The sequence below is a fragment of the Pseudopipra pipra genome, chromosome 3, assembly GCF_036250125.1.
Source record: "Pseudopipra pipra isolate bDixPip1 chromosome 3, bDixPip1.hap1, whole genome shotgun sequence".
NCBI classification, from domain to species: domain Eukaryota; kingdom Metazoa; phylum Chordata; class Aves; order Passeriformes; family Pipridae; genus Pseudopipra; species Pseudopipra pipra.
In genome coordinates, this window is record NC_087551.1 from 79,726,789 (window position 1) to 79,749,274 (window position 22,486).

General features: G+C 35.4%; 1 protein-coding gene across 5 annotated transcripts in view; it reads left to right on the forward strand.

Moving 5' to 3' along the window:
- RNGTT (RNA guanylyltransferase and 5'-phosphatase) overlaps positions 1–22,486 on the forward strand; it is a 191,927-nt gene that overhangs the window by 86,751 nt on the left and 82,690 nt on the right. For all 5 annotated transcript variants that reach the window (XM_064649997.1, XM_064649998.1, XM_064649996.1 and 2 more), the window contains one exon: positions 2,565–2,633. In XM_064649997.1, coding sequence (XP_064506067.1) covers positions 2,565–2,633 — 69 coding nt within the window. The remainder of the gene's footprint in view (positions 1–2,564; positions 2,634–22,486) is intronic.

Consider the following 22,486-nt stretch of genomic DNA (forward strand, 5'->3'; position numbering starts at 1 on the left):
TCTAGTTAAAATTCCTTTCTAGTGTGTTATACATGTAATTGTCCTAATGAAATGAAAGTAGCATAACTGAGAATGAAAGTAGAATAACTGGGAGTACAAAGAAATGTAGTTATCTGTTGAGGCTTGCTCTGGTTTTAAAACCCTTTTGTCTTTGATATCTAATTGACACTTTGGAAGAGCTGTCTGAGTGACAACAGTGTGGACCTCCAAATTGAGTACATATTCTAGTCTGAAACTGGGTGGCAGCTTGATGAGATGGATTCCCTTGCCTTTTATAATTCAGGTGAAGTAGTGAATGAAAAGGAATATCAGAATGTATTTCTGAAATGGTAAATTTTGAATTTATATTTTCCTCTCCCTTTATCAAGCTGTAATAGTGCTTTAATGTAGTTTTCTAAAACTACATGTGGGCCAGAGTGGAGAGAGTTACAGGCCAAACAGTGCACAATAATAATGTTATGCTTTTCCATATGCTCCAAAATAAAAAATTGTTTCTATACTCTTAAGTTTTATTTTGGGAAGGAATGCATAATTCAGTTGTGTAAGCTCTGACACCAAAGTAACTGTGTCCTCAAGTTATAGCTCCCTTAATAACTTCAAATAAGCAGAAACAGAGGTGATTCGTTTCTCTTTGCCACTTTGGTTAGGACCTTTTAATAAGCTAGCTAGAAGTTTATAAAAAGTATAGTCTCAGCTAATTTGAAGTTTGTGTTTTGTTTTTTAAATAGTTATTAATTAATATTATTATTCAGAGAGGTGTTTTGGTACTTGAATTTGATGAAATAGTTTTTGCATGTTTTTGTGAGTTTGAAGCGTATTCTTATTACAGATTTTTCACTGGCCAGTCAGTTTTGGAACTGTGTAGTCACCTTGCAAGTGATCCACAGAAACTTAGCTTGTGTAGAAATTTAAAAAACTCACATTTTTTAAAACTTTTTGACATTTGTTTAAGAATTTTTCCAATGCATTCATTGCTCTGATGAAGCAAAGACTAACAATGAATTTATGAAAGAATTTGGATCATTTTATTGTTATTTTATGAAGACATCTGGTGGCAGATTCATTACACTGTGTGCTTCCACTGTAAATTTCAAAATAACAACAGGTAAACGTGAGCTACAACTTCCAAGTTTCAAGTAGAGGCTTTCTCTCCTGAAAAATAGTGTTTCATTGGGTGATTTCTTACTCAGAATCAAATATTCTTAAAGTATTTTATCACTTGAGAGTACTCTTGTAGTGTGCTTTTTTCAATTAAGTTGTATCTAAACGTTGAATAGTGAGAGCTTTATTTGTTGTTGGAGCTATAGACACAAATATGCTAATGACTGCATAAGAAAAAAGCTATTTTTTAATAGCAAAATGATCAGTCATTCTGTGCAAGCAGTTATGGGTTTTAGTGAAATATGTTAGATTATTATTGTTTGAAACATTTGGGCATCGGCTTTTGATCCATAGAACATATAAGTGCATTACTTTTAGTTGTACAACCCATAGTAGGATACAAATGTTAATTCTCAACTCCTTTCATACTTTTGCTCTTTACTGACTTCGTTTGAATAATTTAGTCATAATTTGATCAGTGGGTCATTAAGTTGGACTCTAGAGAGGAAACAGTACAAAATTAGCAGACCAGGCCAAAATGATGCTTTTAAAATTGACTGTGATTTACTGAGTTCTGTATTTGCTGTGTTTTATCACCATATGGTTACTTGTACATCAAAGTTTTTTCAAATATTACTAAAAGCAGCTACAACTTCAGGACAGATTCTTTGTCTCTACAGTAAATTATAAATTGAAAATAATAAAGAGGTATTTTTGTAATTCACCTGATTTTTGCTGTTACTTATCAGCTGTAATTCTTCTTGGTTATTTGCTTTTCCTTAGGCAGGTCATAATTTATTATGGAAGTATATAATTAATTCTCATAACTGTTGACTAGCTGGTTTCAGTAGTTTGTTTAATTAGATATTTTTTCTCTAGTAAATGCATCTTGATGGATGTATTCACCTCCGTCTGGAATTCAGTCTTTGAAAGTGTAGAACAGAATATTCAAGATTCAAATTAATTCAGAGAGTTGTTTTATAGTTGTGTAGCTGTGTTACTGGGTTATGCCCTAGTTAGGAAGTCTGTCAAATATGAATGTCCTGAAACATGAATGATGCCCTGAAATATTTTTCAGTAGATAATGTCAATCTAAAGTAAGTGCTACATGTGTGTTAAAGTGGCAAATGGATTTTTTAATTTGCCTACAAATTACTTCAGTGTCCTATATTAGAATTGATATTTCTTCATCTTTCAGTGTATAGAACCATCTTGGTTTCTAAGTATTTCTTTTTGGACAGTGGCATTTTCCTTGAATTGAACTCGTTTTAGTGTTGAGTATTCCTTGTAAAAACTTGTAAGAACTGCTACTTTGTTGACGCTGGCATTTCCCAAGTGCTGGTTTGGGTAGAGTTTACTAGCAAACAATTGCAGTAGAAGGGTATAATCTGCTTTGATGTCCAGTCATCACAAATGAAATATTTCTCTGTGGAAAAAAGATTTCTTTCCCTTTTGTTCTACAGCTCCTGGAAGGAAACTTTGCCAGAGAAGTTAGCCATGAAGTGGATGGACTGATATTTCAGCCTACAGGAGTAAGTAGTGTAAAAATAGATTTTTCTCCCTTCATTCACAGATGAAATTCTCATTCTCCCTCTCCAGTCATCCTCCCATCTACTCACTAATCTTTTTTTCAATCAGGATTAACTTTGGAGTGTTGCTTCTGACTTTTCCAGTTCCTCAAAGTACTAAAATTCAACTGGTTGCTATCTCATTTGTAGTACGTGTGACTTCTTATTAATCCATGGTGGTAGTTTTCAGAAATCAGCTCATGTTTTTTTAGCGTATGTACTATGATGTGCTGCTAAATAAGGAAGATTTTTCTATGCCTGCATGAGTTCCATGAATTTTTCAACCATTGATTTGAACTGTCGTATTATTTTGCTTTCTCAAGGATGTTCACACATTAAAATTTCATTAAAATTTGTGACTTATGTTGTCTTAGTGCAATTAAAGCATGATAAATTCTTGAGCCGTGTCTGCCAATATAAAGGTATATGAGTGAGCTAGGGAGAAGTCAGCAGAAGAACTGCAGACAACCAGAAAAAAAAAAAAGGTAAATGGTTCTAAAGCTGCACAGGTGGCTTTAAAGGAAATCAGTACCATGGCCTCATCCATCCTATTACTGGTCCTGTTGAGTCTGATACAGTGGATAACACTGCAGTGTGTGTTGTTTATTTGCAGAGATCATGACTGTAACATCATCCATCCTGAATTTTTTTCTTAGCTTGTAAGTCATTGAATGGTTTGGGTTGGAAGGTACCATAAAGATAATCTAGTTCCAATCCCCTGCCAGGAGGGAAGAGGGACACCTTCTGCTAGACCATGTTGCTAAGAGCCCCATTCAGCCTGGCCTTGAACACTTCCAGGCATCCACAGCTTCTCTGGGCATCCTGTTCCAGAACCTCACCACCCTTATAGTAAAAAATTTCTTCCTGATATCTAATCTAAAACTGCCGTCTTTCAGTTTGAAGCCATTCCCTCTTGTCCTGTCACTACATGGCCATGTCAAAAGTCCCTCTCCATTTCCTTGTAGGACCCTTTAAGTACTGTGAGGCTGCTATAAGGTCTCCCAGGAGCCTTCTCTTCTCCAGGCTGAATATCCCCAACTCCCTAAGCCTGTCTTCATAGGAGAGGTGTTCCAGCCCTCTGATCGTCTCACTGGACTTCTTCCAACAGGTCCACGTCTTTCTTTGTTTGGGCCCCAGACCCAGACCCAGCACTCTGAGTGGGGTCTCTGAAAGCAGAGTAGAGGGGCAGAATCACTTCCCTTGATTTGCTGGCCATGCTTCTTGTGATGCAGCCCAGGATATGTTTGGCTTTCTGGAATGCAGGCTCACATTGCTGGCTAATGTTGAACTTTTCATCCAACAACACCCCCAGGTCTTTCTCCACCCAGCTTATATTTTGCTTGGGATTCTCCCTGACCCCGGTGCAGGATCTTGCACTTGGCCTTGTTGAACTTGGATGTTTGCACTGGCCCACCTCTCAGGTCTGTCAGGGTTTTTCTGGATGACATCCCTTCCCTCCAGTGTTGACTGAATCAAATAAGGAATTGTTTTTGATTATTTCAAATTTGGCAGATATTTCTATCCTTACAGTTATTTGTGGAAAATACATGTATTTAGTTTTCCAGTTAAAACAGTTTTCCTGGTCTACTTCCTATATTGTAGATCTTACCAAGGAATGATGATACTCCAACCTGGAAATAAGATCAGCTTCTCTATTTCAAGTTCTATGTCAGCTGATTATTCACAAACCAATGGAACAATGAGGCCACATATCTTTTTTTTTTTTTATTATTATATAGCTATTTCAAATTTAAAGCAAAACTACTAGGGTAAAGGAAGTTCATACTTTCATAAGAAGTCCTGATGATATTGTTAAAATCTAAAGCAATTTGTAAAGGTTTCTCAGAACCACTTTCCTGAATATTCGAGGTAAAGCTATGCAGAGTTACTACAGATAAATTTGAAATTGCCTTTTCTAGTTGAGATGGATTTTCTGAAGAACATGTCTTTTTGCTGTTGTTACAGGAAATCAATATGTGATATGTTTTGTGTTTCTAGAACTTGTGTTTTCTAATTTAACATACTGAAAAATTTATAACCCAACTGAAACCTAATTTTCTTTTTGAAAGATGCTTATGAAGGTTTTTCATCTTTAATATATTTGTTTAGTCTAATTTAATGTTCAAAATTTAGTATTTCTCAGTTTATGGAATGTGAGTTTGTTTCATCTGTTATTAAACTGATTTTCCTGGATGAAGCATTGTGCAGTTTTCTCAGTGTGGTGACTTTTGTAGTTCAAAAAATATAAATAATATATTTAGAGCAAAAGATATTATTGTAGACCTGTTAATTGGGAAATAAGTATGAAAAGGATGAGGCTGATAGAGATAGCTGATACTGCTTTTTTATTTTATGTGGTACAGAGGGAATAAATTAATAGACAACAATACAAGGGCAACAGTGCTTAAATGACCCCTTGAGAATACTAGCTGAAATAATTTTTTTGTTGTAGTTAAATGCATGATGTATAACTTTTCACAGAGAAAACAACAACCCCTTTTTGTTGACTGAGAAACCAGTTTGTCTCAAGAGAAGAGACCATGGCAAATCCAGAAGCAAACAATTCTTAACAACTATTTTTATTGACATAATTGATAGGAATTTTATAGGGAAAAACCCAGAAATGATACTGCATTTTAGAAGATCAGGGAATTTAAGAATGCCTTTTGAGAGCTCCTGAAGTCTCATGTGTGTTTTGAGGAGATGAACACAAAAGTAGACAGGAATTGGAGCAAAATCACAAAGAATGATTAAGTGGCAGCAGAGGAAAATGAGTGGAATGTCACCATTTATAGGCAATTTTTTTTTTTAAATACCCACACTTTCCATATTTTTAATAGTTGAAGCAAAATGCAGAACATAGCTATTTAATATAAAAAATATTGAGCTTACTGATTAGTTTACTCTGTTTGAAAGTCTTTTCTATGTTTCCTCTTCTCACCTACCCCATTTATTCAGAGACGTTTCCCTTGGTCTGTGCTCTTATGCAAAGGTATCTAGACCTGAGTATATGGATATATTCCCCACTAGCTATAAGGCAGCACTTGTACTGGAAATCAACATGGATGGAGAAAAAATATTTTGTTGATTTTAAGTGTGATTTAGTTTTGATTTGTAATAAAAATACCTCAAATGATCTGTGAATAGGAATTATGCTTTTAGCCTCTAAGAGCTTTGGGTTTTCTCACTCTTCTCTTTGGTTTGAAGAGATTTGGCATCAAGTGTCTCTGTATTAGTTCAGCTTTGAGAGATTGGCATGCTTTAATAAAAAGGGATTTGTGAAAAAGTTTTACTTCTGCATCTAGGCTTTCGATTGGATATAAGAGGGTTTATTTTCTTCTGTTAGTCTTTCTATCTAAACTCATATTATGAATAACCAGGTTCTTATACTGAAGCAGAAATTGTTTTGCACTGTGACTGGTGATGGTAGAAGCAATGATAAGTAAGGAGATTGTTCTCTGTCTATGCAGGTTAGTTTATTTTGCAAGGTCATGCTAACTGAGCAGTATTATTCCTACCTAATTAACCAGTTACTCAAGTTCCTTATATTGGTTATTGCCTGGGGTATACAAGTGCATAATTTCAAAGTCACAGTAGCAAGGCAATGACTGAGGCCTCCCTCTTCCCCCTTCCTCTCTTTTCAGTCTGAAAGCTTTCACAGATCATGAGAAGAGCATGTTTAGTGGAAGTGATGGAGACTTTTGCCTAGTTTATGATTTAAGAATGCTTTGTAGGTAATTTAATGTGATGTGTGCTTCTTATGCACCTCCTACCATACTCTTAACAACTCCCAAATGTTTTCTTACTATTATTTCTCTTCTTCCCTTTGTATTCTTTTCCTTTCCTCTATTCCTTTTCATGCATTCTCTTTATCCATCAGCCTGTTTCCCACATTCCTTTTGATTTATCTGTTACTTCTTCCTAACACTTCTTTTCCCTGCATCATTTTCTATCCATTTAAGATGCTACCACTATAACTCCCATATGCCTAAGTCAGCTCTGTTCCATCTGATCAGATTTCTGATCCCTGTACCAGGTTAGCAGAGCAGGGACCAAAGCTAAGGGCTAATTAGGAGTGAAACAGGCCAGCAGGAAGCTTCACTCTGGGATCATGCCCCAGACAATGAGTGAATTAGTTTGAAGGTAAAATCCGAATGCCTTATTCACAGATTCTGAGTGCTTGTGTAAAGACTGGAAACTTCCAGTCCTTTTTTTTGAAAGGTTACTTCAAAACAGCAAACTTCTTACATTTGTTTTAGAACACTTCAGTTTGCCAGCCTGTGTGTTTTTAATGAAAATCTTAGAAATGGCCTCTTCTGATGGCAGAATTGGCTTTCTGACCTATGCTCACTCATCAGTGAAATAAATTTTATTGTCTGCCTTGTAAATCATACCTTTGCTAGACATCTCAGATTGTCTAATTTTTATGCTAGTAATCTCTTAATAACCAGCTTTCTTTCTGGCTTAAACTACTGCTTTTCCCTAGAAGCATTTAGGAATTATTTTCTTACTCTAGCCAACTAAAAGATGGCTTGCTGGCCATCAGTTAGGAAGGCCTAAGGACAGTTTTTGAACATCTGTGCTAAGCTTGTAGCACAATTTATTATCTTCTGTTCTGTTTTTGCCTCCTGAGCTCTGTGATGTTTTGGCATTGGCTCAGTCTGATTTCTGTTTGGTACTTCTTGCTTTTATTTTGGATGTGGAATTAAGTCCAGTTGTGTGGATTTGGGATTTTTACAGGGAAGGATGAAGGGCAGCTGCTAAGCTCTGTTCTTCTAGGATAAATGTTATTTTAAAGAATTGCCGAGTTATTTAGCATATAACTTTTCATACTGAATGCTAATATAAAGCTTAGCCTTTAAAATGAAAGAATAATGGACAGATTTTTATAACTGACTAATATTGCATGAGTTGTTAATATATCTTCCTCCCCTTCCCTTGGCAGACTTAGTAGTGATCTGAAATGCTTGATTGCCTGTTAATTATTTGTGCTATTCCCATTGTATAATAGGCTGTATTATTTTCTGTCTCTGTAAAAGTTCACCCAAAGTCACTGAAGTTAACACTGAATGAAATATCTCCAATAGATGCCACCAAATAAAGTATCTCCATTATTTTTTCATTATGCAGTGCCAGTTTTTCCCAAATAACCCTATATAATTGATAAGCCTTTTCTTCCATAGTATACGTTTTATCAAATGGTCTGTGAATTTTTAGACATAGGCCAAGCCAGTTGCTGGCTTATTTCTGAAACTCAGACATCTTGTTTACCAGTGATGAGGCATCAATTATTGTTACATATTTCTACTGCAATAGCAAGTAATGGCTTTAGATAGTCTCAGATATAGTCTCAATACTGAAGCTGATATATAAAGGCTTAGAAAGAATCATACGATAACTTAGATTTTCGCTTCTAAGAAATATATAAATTTCTGGATTTAGCTTTCTAATTCTGCGCTGATTCATATAAGATTTGGAGGCAATGCAATACAATAGAATGAAATACAATAGAATGGAATACAATACAATAGAATGAAATAGATTGTTTCAGTTGGAAGAGACTACAACTAGTCCAACTGTTTGAGCACTTCAAGGCTGACCACAAGTTAAAGCATGCTGTTAAGGGCATTGTACAAAAACCTCTTAAACACTCACAACTTTGGGGCATTAACCACCTCTTTAGGAAGCCTTTTGAAGTAAAGAAATGCACTGTAAAGAAATGCTTCTTGATGTCCAGTCTAAACCTCTCCTGGCTCAGCTTTGAACTGTTCCCACAAGTCCTATCACTCTGCACCAGGGAACACAAATACAACTTGTGAACAGATGCTAAGATTTTGGTTTTCTCTAGAGTTTGCAGCAGAAGGAAGGAGAATCTGGAGAGACAAATTTTCATCAGTCTCACTGCTGATCCACACTACTAAAACCTCTTATGTATCTTTAGAATATCTCTTTGCTAAACGTGATTTCTTCTGTAAGAGGAATGTTCATGACTGAATCTGTTACTAGTCAGGATATGCTGCTGTCATGTCAGTGTGCTTTTATGTGTGTTGTCATGTCTTTTTGTGCAGTTGTAGGTTTTCCTTTGACAGAGAACTTGCTGTCAATCTCCTGAAATGCCACTGAGCTTTGCAACTCTTTTTTGCCTATGAATAGTTGTTATATTCAATTTCCATGGCAATGTTCCTTGCAATTCATCTCTTAAATAGCTAGTCCTATCTCAAATACACCATTCTATTATCTGCTTTATGAATATACTCAAATTTATTAGCGATACAGAGCATTTTTTTGAGAGATTTTCTGTTACCATACAAGTAAAATTCTTATACTGATTCAAGTTTGTCTTTCCTGTCTTGAGGTGATTTGTTTTCTAGTATTTTTTAAAAAACAGAAAAATGGAAAATTAAGAAACAGCAGAAATGCTAACTTAAACACCAGCAAGTAAGGTCTAATAATTTAATTACAGTTCATTTAATTAAATAATTGAGACTCCTAGATACAAGTACCATGATTTTTGAACACAGCAGATTTTTATGATTTCCACTTTCCAACAACCTGAGATAATTCCCACCTCAGGAAATCTGAGCATTTCTTACAGGTGCAAACTCCTGCATGCACAGCTGAAAAAAAATGACCAAAACCCCTCCCCCCGCCTTTATGAGTAATTTTTAGCTCTGAATATAGTAAGGTTGTAGCAAAAGTTTTTCTTGTTTAACTTTCTGCTCTTGGTCCTCTAGTACATTAGATTGAAATGCAAAGTTATTTGCTATTTGCCAAAACTTTTTAATCTGACTTCCTTTTTGTGTCTGCGTGAATAGATGTCACTGCCTTGAGTCTGATTACCTAAAGAGAATGTTAGTTTTAACTGTATGTTATCTCATTTCTTTGCTATACTGCCTGACATTCTCTAATTTCTCAGGCTGCGTTTATGGGCCATATTTAAATAGGTTCTTGAACTTCTGTTGTGCAGTTTAATCATTCTGCCTGCCAGTGGCATTAGGAAAGATCTTTCTTACATTATGTGTACTAGTCATCCTTGAGATTGTCAGTTGACATTAATATGGTGGTGTCTGTGGATGTGTTGTTTAGGAGAAGAAAAAAAAGGCTTTTTCTGGATGCTACTGTTCTGAATGTTGGGAAATGAAAGATGTAGAATTATCATTCATAAGGGCTTTCAAATATGATTTTTGCATAGCTTCTTCATATCAAAGCTGGATGTCAGGGAGTTTGATGAGTGCACTTGCTTTTGTGCTCCTAATTATGTCAGATTGCACATACTTTCTAACTAAAATAAATAGATAAGTGTTAGGAATATATACTGTAAATGTGATTTTGGGTGAGAATACCAACTCAGTCATTCAGCTTTTGCAAAACATACTGCTTTTAAAAGGGTAAGTCTCTGTTCCACAAATTGTATCAATTTATATGTGTTGTGCATCAGTTTTGAAAAACAAATCTCTTTTATGGCCAGATAGGGAAATCTAGGAGAGGTTCTGCTTTAAATCAGTGAGAACTGTTTACTGAATCATCTGAGTAGTTGATTCATCTCTTGATGCTTAACACAGGCTAATGAAGTGGCCACTTGTCTTCATGGCAGTGTGTCAACTCATCCTGAATTTTACACTAATCTTTCCAGGTTTGAGAAATTATTAGATCAGGAATGAACTTGGAAACCGGACAATGTAATGGTACATATTTTGTCAACACTTTCTTTTCTTCAGATCCCAGTATAGATATCCATAAACAAGAGTGCTTCTTATGATTCCTTTATACCCTTTCTATCAAACTGAAAAGATTTAGCAAAATATCTGGAAGAACTATGTTGTGATTATTTTCTCCCAGTACTGTCTTCTGTACATGCCAGAACAAGACAGCCAACTGACCTCTTAAGTTTCCATGAAGATCCTTTGTACAATGTTTGTACTTTTTATTAGTCAGGAGTATAGTAGTAAAACAAAAATAGTGGTATCTGGATAAGGCAGACTATTTGCTAGATCTTCTTCCTGATCTTTCGGTGTAAGCAGTAGTCAAGCATTTCAGGAAAATGACACATGTACCGAAGATGTGAGAAAGCAAGGTGGCTTTCAGAGGTGTATCAGCACTTGTATTGTGGTATCTGGATGGACAAAACAGTTAAAGACACTTTCTTTAAAAAGCAGAATGTTTTACTCTGCATTGCTCTGTTATTCATAATTTGAAATGTTTACTGGGTCACTGTTCTTAAAATCAGTGAAATTGAAAATGGATGATAAATATAACAAAAAGTTAACTGAATTTTTTAATTATAAAAATAATTCTGTTAGGTAGCATGTATTATTAGATAAACATTTAAAGGTAACTGTATATTTGGTGATGGCACATATTAAAGTATTCATATGCACGGTACTGTGCAAAACAGGAGCTCTGCAAGGCTCAGAGGTGCCTGCAGAATAGTGTTCTGTACCTCTGAAGAGGTACAAGAGAACATAGTTGTGATAATTCAGTCTTGTTTTGACTGACAGTAACTTTAGTTTCAGTTGTGATTGTACTCCCTGTTCCATTCATTAGTTCTCCTAGCCTTTGACATTCCCAAAATAGAGAACCAAGTCCATTAACAATGCAAGTCTTGAGCTTGATATGAAAGCTATAAATTGCTTTTAAGAAAACTTCATTGTCTTCCACTGACATACCTGCTGAATGATTTAGATGTACAAGTTAGTACTCTCTACTCTTCTGAGTACAGTTAGAAGGACAGTGATGGACTTCATGCCATGACTGTAGAAGTCAGAGATCAGAAACCTGATGAAAATTTCTTATGTAATTAGTGCAGATATTCCTAATGCAAAAGCTTATTTTCTTTTAAGGTTGCTATTTGTGTTTCTGAAATGAAACTCACATTTTCTACGTGTTACTCTAGAAGCTGTCCGTGAAATAGAGGAATGTACAACTGCAATGTGTCTTCTGGTTCATTCCAAAAGGGGGAAATGATTAGGAATCTTAGCTGGAAGTATCCCAGATTTCCTATTGCAGATGTTCTGTACACTTTGAATTGTTCATTAAAGAAACAGTTAGTACACTTGTTACATCCTATCTGAAAGTTTTGACAAGTTTGAACTGACAAGCAATAGGTTGTTTGTTTCCAAGCAGTGATCATTAGAAATCCCAAGAAATCCAGTATCTGTATATTCATTCAAGCACTGTAATGAAACGTGTTTTATGCAACACAAGATTCTCTAGAGAGAACTTTTAACTTATGAGAGCAATTAAAATGTGTCTTTGGGACTTGTCAGACAGTGAATTGATTTTGCTGTTGTTAAGGGAAAATATGGCTTGTTCTGCTGGTAATGAGGAAAAGGAACTATAGAAGAATGAAAGATAATTCTAAATAGTTTTGGAAACAATCAACTGTTTAACAAATGTAAGTTTATCACAGGATCCTGTGCTCATAGGATGAGCTCGAAAAAGGTGAAAAAAAAGTTTGCGTGGTTAACAAAAAAAGAATTGCAATGTTGTTCCTTTTGCCTTCATGTATAAAATGTAAAGTTCTAGTTTTCTATCTAAATCTGTTCTGCAAGATGTCTGATGCATATGATGGTGAGGAAAAATGTAAGTTCAGTTGGAGATGAGAATGGCAGAGGTCAGTATTTGCTAGTTTTTAGCCAGCATACTCCTTTGCAGCTCTCAGCATCAGCTAAAGTCAAGCAAAGCAAAAACAGATTTGGCTTTTTGGGATTGTTCCCCCTGCCCCCAGCTGGTTCAAAGGCCAGTAGACAAAGAAAGTAGACTCAAGTGTTATTGCTTTGTTTGTCATTTACAGAATATTTTTTAAAAGTATCAGTGTACTATGTCGGCTATGTTGTATTTCTGAAACCTTCGATGCTTTTTCTTTCCAGAGCTTCAGATTAACATGCTTTTGGAAGAATATGTTTGATTTTTTGAGTAGAACTCTTTCAAATATAGAGCACAGTACTATTTCCATCTATGAAGACTGTAGAAAATAAACCTCTCCCTTCTATTAGATTAGGTGTAAAAACAAACCTGAAGATTTTCTATGTAATTTTTCAGATAAGGGATATTGGTAAAGGTTTTTTTCTTATTTTCAGGCAGATTAAGTAATACAGTCATGGTGCTTTCTTCATTGTTACAAATTTAGTTTAAACTTTACATTTCATTAAAATGTTGGAATTAGTAAAGAACATGAGTGCAACATTTTATAATTTGCATATGAACAAGAACAGCCAGGTAATTTTGTGATTGTTTGTTCACATTTTAAAAGACTTCTGTAGGATAAGCTGTATTTTCTATGCTTGCTGTACCTGTTTATGCAAGACCTGATATTTTACTTGCAGAAATGTCACGGGAAATGTATTTTTGTATATTTGCACTACTGACCCTTTTCAGTTTCTGGATGGCACAGATGCCCTGTCAGGGAACTGAAACCTAGCGTTGGTCATCAGATCAGAAAATAGGCTAGCAAACATTGCTGTAGAATAAATCAGGATTTTTTTTTTTTCTCAGAGTCATGAACTGCATACAGGTAGTTTACAAACAGAACCTAATTTGTCAAATAAATTGTTCACTGAAAATTATTCCCATGGCTGTGATTGCCATGCACTATGTTGGTCCATCTGCATGGAGAGCAGCTACAATGCTAGTAAGAGTCTTTGTTCAGATGGTTTTGAGAATTTTGGTTGCTGGGTTGGTTGATAAAAAATTTAAAATTCTGTATAGCTGCAGGTAAGGGTTGCTTAGGTGTAATTATGAATTGTGTCTTTTTATTCTGTAGCTCCTTCTATGCGTTTCATGCAAGATGCTCTTGCACATCTGACAATTGTTGCATGAAGTCAGAGAGTATAATGGAAACCAGCTCTAATATAATTATTCTTTATGGTGCCATCAGTCTCTTGGCTTTTTTTCCAAAAGGCTGTATTACTCAGACTTACTTTGTCACAGTTAATTAGTTTGCCCTTATGCTTATGTTTGACTTTGGCTTTGATACTGCATGCTTGTGAACTATTAATGTCTTTAATAAATCTTTACAGCTGCTAGATATGTGGAATGTTATGGAACAGATACTAAATGAAAACTGGATTTAAGCTAATACCTTCCTTGGAGCATGTTAGAAATTAAAGTGGTTAGCTACAGTACCACAGACGATGTTACTATGGAGAGAGCTTCTGTTTCCATGACATTTGCATGCATATTTTGCTAGGCCTTCAAAAGAAGTAGGGTTCTGTCCTCTATCAAATTTGGTGGATGTTATCCCATTACTTCTGAAACTCTGTGGTGTCTCACTGCAAACATATATGAATTAATTTCTTAGAAATATTAATGGTGACTGGCCAGGAAAAAAGTGGAAGGGAAAAAAGTTATTAAAATTTATATCATGCAGAAGGCAATTTTTTTTAATAGTATTTTTTTACTAGAATAGCTATTCCAGCTGGATTTTAATTGCATATATACTGATCTGTTTGTATACGTTTTGGTTGCTTAAAAAAGCCTACAGCTATTAAAGAAGTAAAGTAGAATTTTGCTGGGTTTAGAAAAAGATTATGTTTAGCTGCATAGCTAATGTTTTTTTAGTGTGAGAACTGCCTTGTACTGGAGTGGAATTTTGAATAGCAGTAAAATTTTAAGTCAAGTAATGATGTAACTCACTGTTTAAGAATCAGTTATTGTCCTAGGGGTAAATTGCAAAAGCTAATTTTTCTTAGGATGAAAGAAGTGCTTTTGAGACATGAAAGTCTTGGTAGCTATTCATGAAGGGGCGTTTCTCTAGTAACTGTTAGGGCAATGTCATGGTCAGCTGCTGGCAGCTTTTGACTACACTCCTGCATTTCTGACTGTGGTGACATATGGTCACAGTTCTCTTCTGCAAGATTATGCTTACTTAAATACAGGTGGGTATGATCCCCAGGTGCTAGAATAGAAGGAGTTAGGGAACAATGCTAGTTGCTGAACACCACTGTGTGACCTATTGTCTCCTGTAAAAAGGGTGCTGGAGAGGAGGGATGCAGTGAGTTAAACACCATTCAGTATTCTTCTGTCGCCCCTAAGACAGAATTGCTTTCCTTCTGTTCCTAATGAACAGCTGACTGTTGTTCCCTTTGTACACTACTCTTATGCTCTAATTAGGTTTTAGTATCCTAGAGTGGGTTTGTTTTTTTAATGGTCTTTTTTTTACCCCCAGTTGCAAGTGGGGGTAAAACTTCTGATTCTTTGTGATACCTTCTTGGAGCATATTATTCTGTAATGTGTTTGCAACAGTTATAAACGGTTGTCAGGACCTGAGCTGTGATACCTCTTTTGAAACCCACTTTTTTCAAAGCTTTTACCAATTTCACACATTTTGAAAGCACAAATTCACATGTGCAGCAGAGGGGAAAATATTCTCAGAAGCCTAATAACCTAAGTGTTGTCTATTTAATGCAACTAAAACTTTGGTCCACCTATTTTGGTGTTTTGGTAAATGAGGAATGGTGCTTCACCTAATATCTTCCCCCAACTTCCAGTATAATCATTGTTACAGCTTTATTTTAGCCAAGATGTCTTTGGTTTCCACTTGAACTGAATTTCTAGATCTTTCTGCCAAAACCAGTACCACTAACTCCCCATCTGCTAATTCTAAGGGTCATGTTCTTTGTCCCCACTTTAAAATAATTTATTTCAACAAATAGCCGATTGAATGATTTTGATTTATAAAAATCATGTTCTCCTTCTGCTAAGGATACAATAGAAAAGGTTTTTAAAAGATGGCTGATAGAATGAGCATGGTACTTACTGTTCTTGGTGTCAATAGAGGTGTAGCTCTCTTTTTGGAGTACCAACTGGATCAGTGACTGGTGGGTTTGTTCACTTTGCTGCCATGCCTGTATCTCTCACTCTGCTATAAGAAAATATTTGAAGGATTCTATTGAAATTGTATTACAAATAGGATGGAGCTTGACAGTAATCTAGTTTATTAGCTTAGAGTTCATACTAGCATGCCTATTATTATCTCTGCATTTTATTAACACATTGAAATGATAAACTCGCTATATCTTGGAAGTGGGAAGAGATTTGTAAACTATCTTTTGAACATCATCACAGATTCTTGCTTGAACCAATGTTATTTTTTCTCTATGTCATTCTCAGTTGTGACAGAGACACAAAGCTTTATGTTGTAGAGGTTAAAGAATGGACTGTTGTCTTTTTTTGACATTAGCAAAAAGGATGCATGGGAAACTAAATAAGTTGTAAAACCTTTTAGAGGGATAACAGATTTGAAAGAAGCTTCTCCTGCATTGGCTCAGGTTTGTCTGCTTTTTTCTTCCAGAATTTTCCAGTGACTGCACATCAGACATTTCAATTCACTTGATAGATGCTGGTGAATTGGCCCCATGAGTTGCAGTTCTTTTTTTTATGAAGTATAATTCTGTTTTTTAAATACATTCTATACTTGTTTATGGAAAAGCTGCGTTTAACCATTCTTTCTGTTCCCCCTTGTTAAAATGTTAAATTGTTAAATAGCAGCTAAACCTGATGTCATTTGTTTTTGCAAATGGTAATTGTCTCTTACCCCCTCCCCTAATTCTTTGGCCCTTCAGCTGCTTTCCTGCTCACGACATAGCTACATTAACATTTTAACATTTGCTATAATTAAAGAAGAAACATTTAAGAAAAGGGAAAGGAGAAATAAGTCTGTCTGTAACCGTTCTGCCAGTAACAGAATGAAAGCTCCCTTCCAGCAGCAGAGATCTTGTGTTGCATGTCTGATTGGCGTTTGTGTGGTCATGCGCTGTAGAAGGGATAAAGAAAAAATTTGATGAGGCAGAAGCTGTTGTTTGGTTCTGTTTTCAAATTGGTTACAAGGCAATTTTAACAACCAATATCAGAACAACTGCTTTTAATGGCAGAATTTGATTCCTAAGAAGGATAACAGCTAATTTCACAGTAACTGGAGTTTTTTGAGTACTGTTTTTAAAATACAACCTACCTTTACTTACCCAGAGCCATTTGATGACTTCCTCTTTCCTAAGTGAGAACTAAAAGGATTAATTTCTTACAGAGAGTGGGCAGAATCCTGTCATTTTCTCCTTTGGAATGCTATGTTTCTTGTTCTTAGAGAAGGATTTTTCCCTGTTCATTATCCAAATTACTCTCCTGAAAATGCAGTTTTAAGTTGTATTAGTCCTGTAGCAGACTTGAAAGAGAAAATACATACTGATTTTTTTCAATATACATTTTTTTCCCACTTTGCTTTTCATCTCCAAGCACATCAGCTTGCTACTTGCAAAGTAAAAGCACAGTGAAGCACATGATGAGTTCTGCTGGTTGGACTATTCTCACGTTGTATGGATGTTTTCTTGTGAAACTATGGATGTAAAATATGTGATTTGCTATTTTAATGTCCACAGCTAATAATGAACTTAACATGATTAAAAATCATCATTTTATAATTTATATATTACAATATGTAGTTGAAAAGACTAGTTTCTGTTGTTTCTTACAAAATACCCCAGCATTCAGTATTCCAAGCAAGAGTCATGAATATTTAATTCAAGGAGATTTGTAGCCCTGTAAAATGTAATAAGCTAGCCCTTAATGACAATTTTGTGTAACATACGTTTGGCAACATGTAGAAAAAAATCCCGCTGGCAATTCTGTGCATCATTTTTCATGCATATCTGTTCAGCTCTAGGGGCTTTTTAGCTCTGGAATTATAAAGAGAAATTAGACTAAGTCTGAGACCAGCGTGCTGCAATTTCTTAGTTAGTACTTGTACATTTCCTCTTACCTTTAGATTAGCTTAAAGCTCTGGCCTACTGATTGCCTTTTGATGAAAGGCTTCATTCTTTTTTTCAAGATTTATCAATAAGCATTTTGGAATATGTTTTTGCATCTTTCTGTTTAGAATTGGTAGTTTCCATTAATCATCCTGGGCTCTGAGGTTATTTGCTGAAATGTTATTCCTGGTATACTGGTTATCATCACAGTTTATGAAAAATGTTAACAAAACCAATATTATGATGAAGCCTTAAATTTACAGGTTGTAGCTTCTGCAAATGTGGTCTCTAATACTGATAAATTGCCCATTTTTCAAATTGGGTTATTGTAGTGAGTCAGCCAAGAGCACTGCTGCTCAGTTCATGGAGATTCTTTTGTTACACCAGGGATGCTTCTGCTGTCAGACTTCAAGCACTGAATACTTCCTGCTGATCCAACCCAACTTTTGTGGGATTTCTAGGAGCCTTTGATCACAAACTAACTACCCACAAAGAAATAAGTCCTCTGAGACTGACTTCCTTCTCTCTCTGGTGTAAATTGAAGTGATCACTACACTTAAATTCAAGTTGGGAAAGAGGTAGTAAAAGGACAAAAGGTGAAGAGAGATTGGTGCCCTCAGGTTTGAGAAATGAGAGAAGGTTTTACTGATATGCACAATACATGTAAAGAGCTCATAAAACAAATCATGCAATGAAGAAACTACACTTAGCACTTTATGCATTGAAATTTAATGTTTTTTCCAACATCACTGGCTTCATGCAGCCAGGGCTTTTTTCACAGTAAAAGTGTCAAAGGAAGATTAGAAGGAAGATTATATCCGTAAGAGTCTTTCAAAGATTTGTTGTGTCACTGGGGGAAGAGAAGAATAATAAGCATTGCTTTAGGAGGCTAAAAGAAAAAAAAAAAAAACAAAACAAAAAACCAGTAAAGGAGCGGACCAGGAGCGCTTCTGTATTGTCTTGGTTGTCCCAACAGTTTACTTCAGACTCATCCTTTCAGCCTTTGTCAGCATCTTCTGTAGCTGTGAGGTAAGAACTGATGTCTTAAACAGCTCCCTGGATATGCATTTGGATAGTGTCATGTTAAACATACAATGGAAAGTGAATATTAAAATTTAAAATTTGAAATGTTATCAACTGTAGAATAGTTTTTAAAAGGTTATTGTTTGTACACACAGAAAGCGTCATCTGAACATTGTCATGATATCTAGCAATGCAGTTGTCCAAAGGTTTTTCTATTCTGTTTTCTAAGTTTTAATTAGTGCTGACTGAAAACAGTACAAATAATCTAATAAATAAAACAGAATTAAACATGCTCCTGCCTTTCACAGTCCACACTGTGGCTCGTCATTGCAAACGTTGCATTTCTGTTAGATATATTAATACCTAGAGAGGTCTGAAAGAATAGCAGAAATGAGCAGCATTAATGACCTCAAATGTTCTTATTTAAGGAATGTTTGAATTTTTCAGATACGTAGTAATGTAATGCCTTCAAGAAGAGTGTCTGAACCTGAAAACATAGAGAGCAGTGTATAATCTTGTAAGGGAACTTGTATTGGAAGTGCCCAAGTACTACATATATTCAGTGAAGCAGAGCAAGTGATAGGGAGTCCTGTCCTCCTAAATTAGCTTTATAAATGCATGCAAAGCTTCAAATCTGTTTCCATTTGCCATGTGGGAAACAGGTGCTTTTTGGAGACATGCTTTATTAAGCACCTAGAGCACCCATGTTGCTGTTTTGCCTAAGTTAGACTGCATTTCACCACAGTCTGCATTGGTAAACGTAACTTTTGGACTTAGTGTCAAGCTAACTTTTTTAGGAAAGATTGCATTGAAAACTTCAAGAAGAGAAAGATTTCCTGATCACACAAGAGGAAGTGATTGATTGTTTTGGGCAAAAAGGTGGATGGAAACAAAGGAAGATTGATTTCAGTCCATATTTTATAGGGTCTTTTGGAGATCAGGGTGAAACTCTAATTTAACCTAACTCTCATCAGTCTTTCTGGACAGTTGGTTGAAGCTATTTAGTTCTTACCTCTGGGTTTGTTTATCTGTGTTTCTCGACGGGTGGAAATTAACAATGTGGCTGAGGAAAAATTTTATAGGCATGAGCTTTTCCATTATATTAGTTTCTACTTACCCAAATCTTCGTTCACGAAGCCTAGCCATGATGATGATGAGTTTCTACTTAAGGCTTTTTATGAGTTGTGAAGTTTAATTTGAAAGAAAATTTCATCTAGAGGAGTAAATACAATAGTTCCTGGTGACAGCTTACACTGTTGGTACATCTCAGTTCAAGTTAATGATACAAGGTGAAATAAGGAGAGTGAAATACAGCAACAGAAGACAAATGGAAGTATCTTGATTGTTTCTATTGTGTTAATTTTTCAGAAGAATTACACAGCACATACTTAATGAGATTATAAATGGTAGATAGCGATGATAAAAAAAATAAGAAACTTCCAAAATAATCAATACCAATATAAATCTAATATCTCAAGTAGCAACCATGGACAATCATCAGTTCCTTTGACCATGGGTGCTATAGCTCCATTGTTAGAAGATTTATTTGTCACGAAGGTAAGACTGTGTAGCTTTTCAACAGTTACTTCAGTTTGCCAAAAGTAGAGTTTAGAATTGAAGGCAGACACTAGTTAGTCCATTTTGGATCATATACACATTAGCCAACAATTTGAGGTTTTGCTTCAGATCCAAGTAGTGGAGTTTCTAGTTCTAGATCATAATATTGAGTGAAAGGACAAATACAAACTGAAGTGACCAAGAATAGGTTTCTGCTGCCTACAGTTATGTGCAGGGTGGTAGAGGAGGCAAGACCAGTGAGTAATTTTGTGAATGCTACATTCTGATAGCTATAAACACGGAGTTTTGGCTGTAATCTGAACTTCATTTATCAAATATTAATAGGATTAATATTTAAATTAAGTTAGTTATAAATAAAATGTCCTCATAGTTTTCTCCTTGCTTAATGGAATATTGAGAAAAGCTGTTAGTATAGCTGTGAAATGATGTTTGATGAAGCTGGAGATATAAAGCTAAATTAAAGTGTAAGAGGAGAAGATGTTTAGCGCAGTAATTACCAAAGAAGTCCAGTATAAACATTGCATTAACTTGAAGTTCAGAAGCACTTTTGGAAAAAGCAGTTTTCTATTAACATATTAACAGATTCATTTCTGTATACAGGTTAACCTTCTAAACCTGATTTGCATTCAAGTGTTAAAATCCTTAGTATATAACATAATCTAACACTATTTAAATGGGTGCATATGAGTTGCTTCTCAGTCTGTTATGACAGTTAAGCTTAATATTTCAGAAGTAATTTTGATTATAATAATTTTCTTTCTACTTCATATAGCTTCAAGTGACATTTTCATAAAAGACAAATTATTGTATAATAACATTTTCACAATAAAAACAGCTACTTCTGGCTAACCAGTCCTAAAGTATTAAGAAGTGTCATTCCTACTTAGTTCTTTAACTCTCTAAAGGAAAAGTTTCTGGAATACACTGATGTGATTGTGCCTTAAAACACATTAATTTTTCTTTATTTTAATTTTTAAAGCGGAGGAATGAAAGAATTGTGCAGCATTGAGGGCACGGACCCCATTGCTTGTGGTCCCAAGGAACAGAATCAAGTTTATTGAGAACAACAACACCTTATATATGTAGTTTGAACAGTAACATGGGATCTTCAACCAGTCACATCCAAGTATGCCATGGAGCATGTGCAGTACTGTACCAGGAACTACAATTCCCAGAATGCCCTTCGGGATACAAACCTTCACAGAAATAACACAAACTTGTTTGACTACATGGAATTAAAGCAGTGTGGTGACTTCACTGTCAAGTAATGAGTTATTTAAAACTGTGTAAGCTGGGCTGGGCTCTGTCATCCTTTTGACTTAACTGTGGACACTTAAAGGATTTGAGCATAGCCAAGGGACCTGTCTTCCCCATTTTTTGAGCCTCTAAAGTTACTGTCTACAGATATACTTTCAATGATGTGACAGCGTTTCATCGTGTAACATTTGGAATTCATTAACTACTTTATTTTCAAGCTGATCAAATACTTACTGAGCATCAATGTGTGTCTATTCTGATCAAATCACTGAACTAGGCAAAAAGCTGATATTTAATGAAGACTGCAGATCTTTGATTCCTCAGGTGGTTTGAATCAGTAATTTAGAACACCAAGCATTAAAAGCAGCATTTATTAATTTCTTTTAGTTAAAAGAGTTTTTTTGAAGGGAAATAATTTGCTTTTGTTTGTTGTCATCTTTTAATCAGGGCATCATGGCCATCTCTCCGTAGTTAGGCACAGGTTGTGCTGGGGGAAGGGCTTGAATACAACACATGTAAACTGTTTGCATGAGGTTGGAAAGCATTTGGATTGTGTTTTGGAGTGGTACAAAGGTTGCAGCCATTTTGTGTTCTTGTATATTTTCCATTCAGTGTTTATATTCTTCTGTTTTCTCTCAACTATGAAAATGCCTTTCACAACTGGCAGGCGTTTGGTAGTCCGGTATTTATCCAGGAGTTTCTCTTGGCCTGAGCACTCTTGGGAGTATTTACAAATCACATCTACCTGTCTTTCTTTATAAATACAGGGACAGTTGACTCATATTTATATATTAAAAAAAGCCTGCTTTAAAATTTCCAGACTTTATACAGGAATTATGTCAAACATCTACAATAAAGAAATCAGTACGTGGTAGATTTGATTTGTTTTTCCAAAGAACAAAGGAATCCCAATGATCTTTGAGACACTAAGTGCCATTGAAGTGATTTTATTAAAGCACCTTTTCTCATCTGGGAGTTACACATCTTCCCTTGCTGACCTGCATTTGTCAAAGTTTCATCTATTTCATTCATTCATAGAAGTTTCTTAGATACCTCTGAATTCTTCAGACTCTCCAGACTTGCTTAACCAATAGTTCATATCTCAACTTTAGCATCTCTTTGTTTTACTGCCTTGTAATAATTTGTGCTGCTCCTAAGTGCATATTTTAAGCACCAAAGTATGTTTCTCAATCTTCAGAAATTAGGAGCACTTCAGTT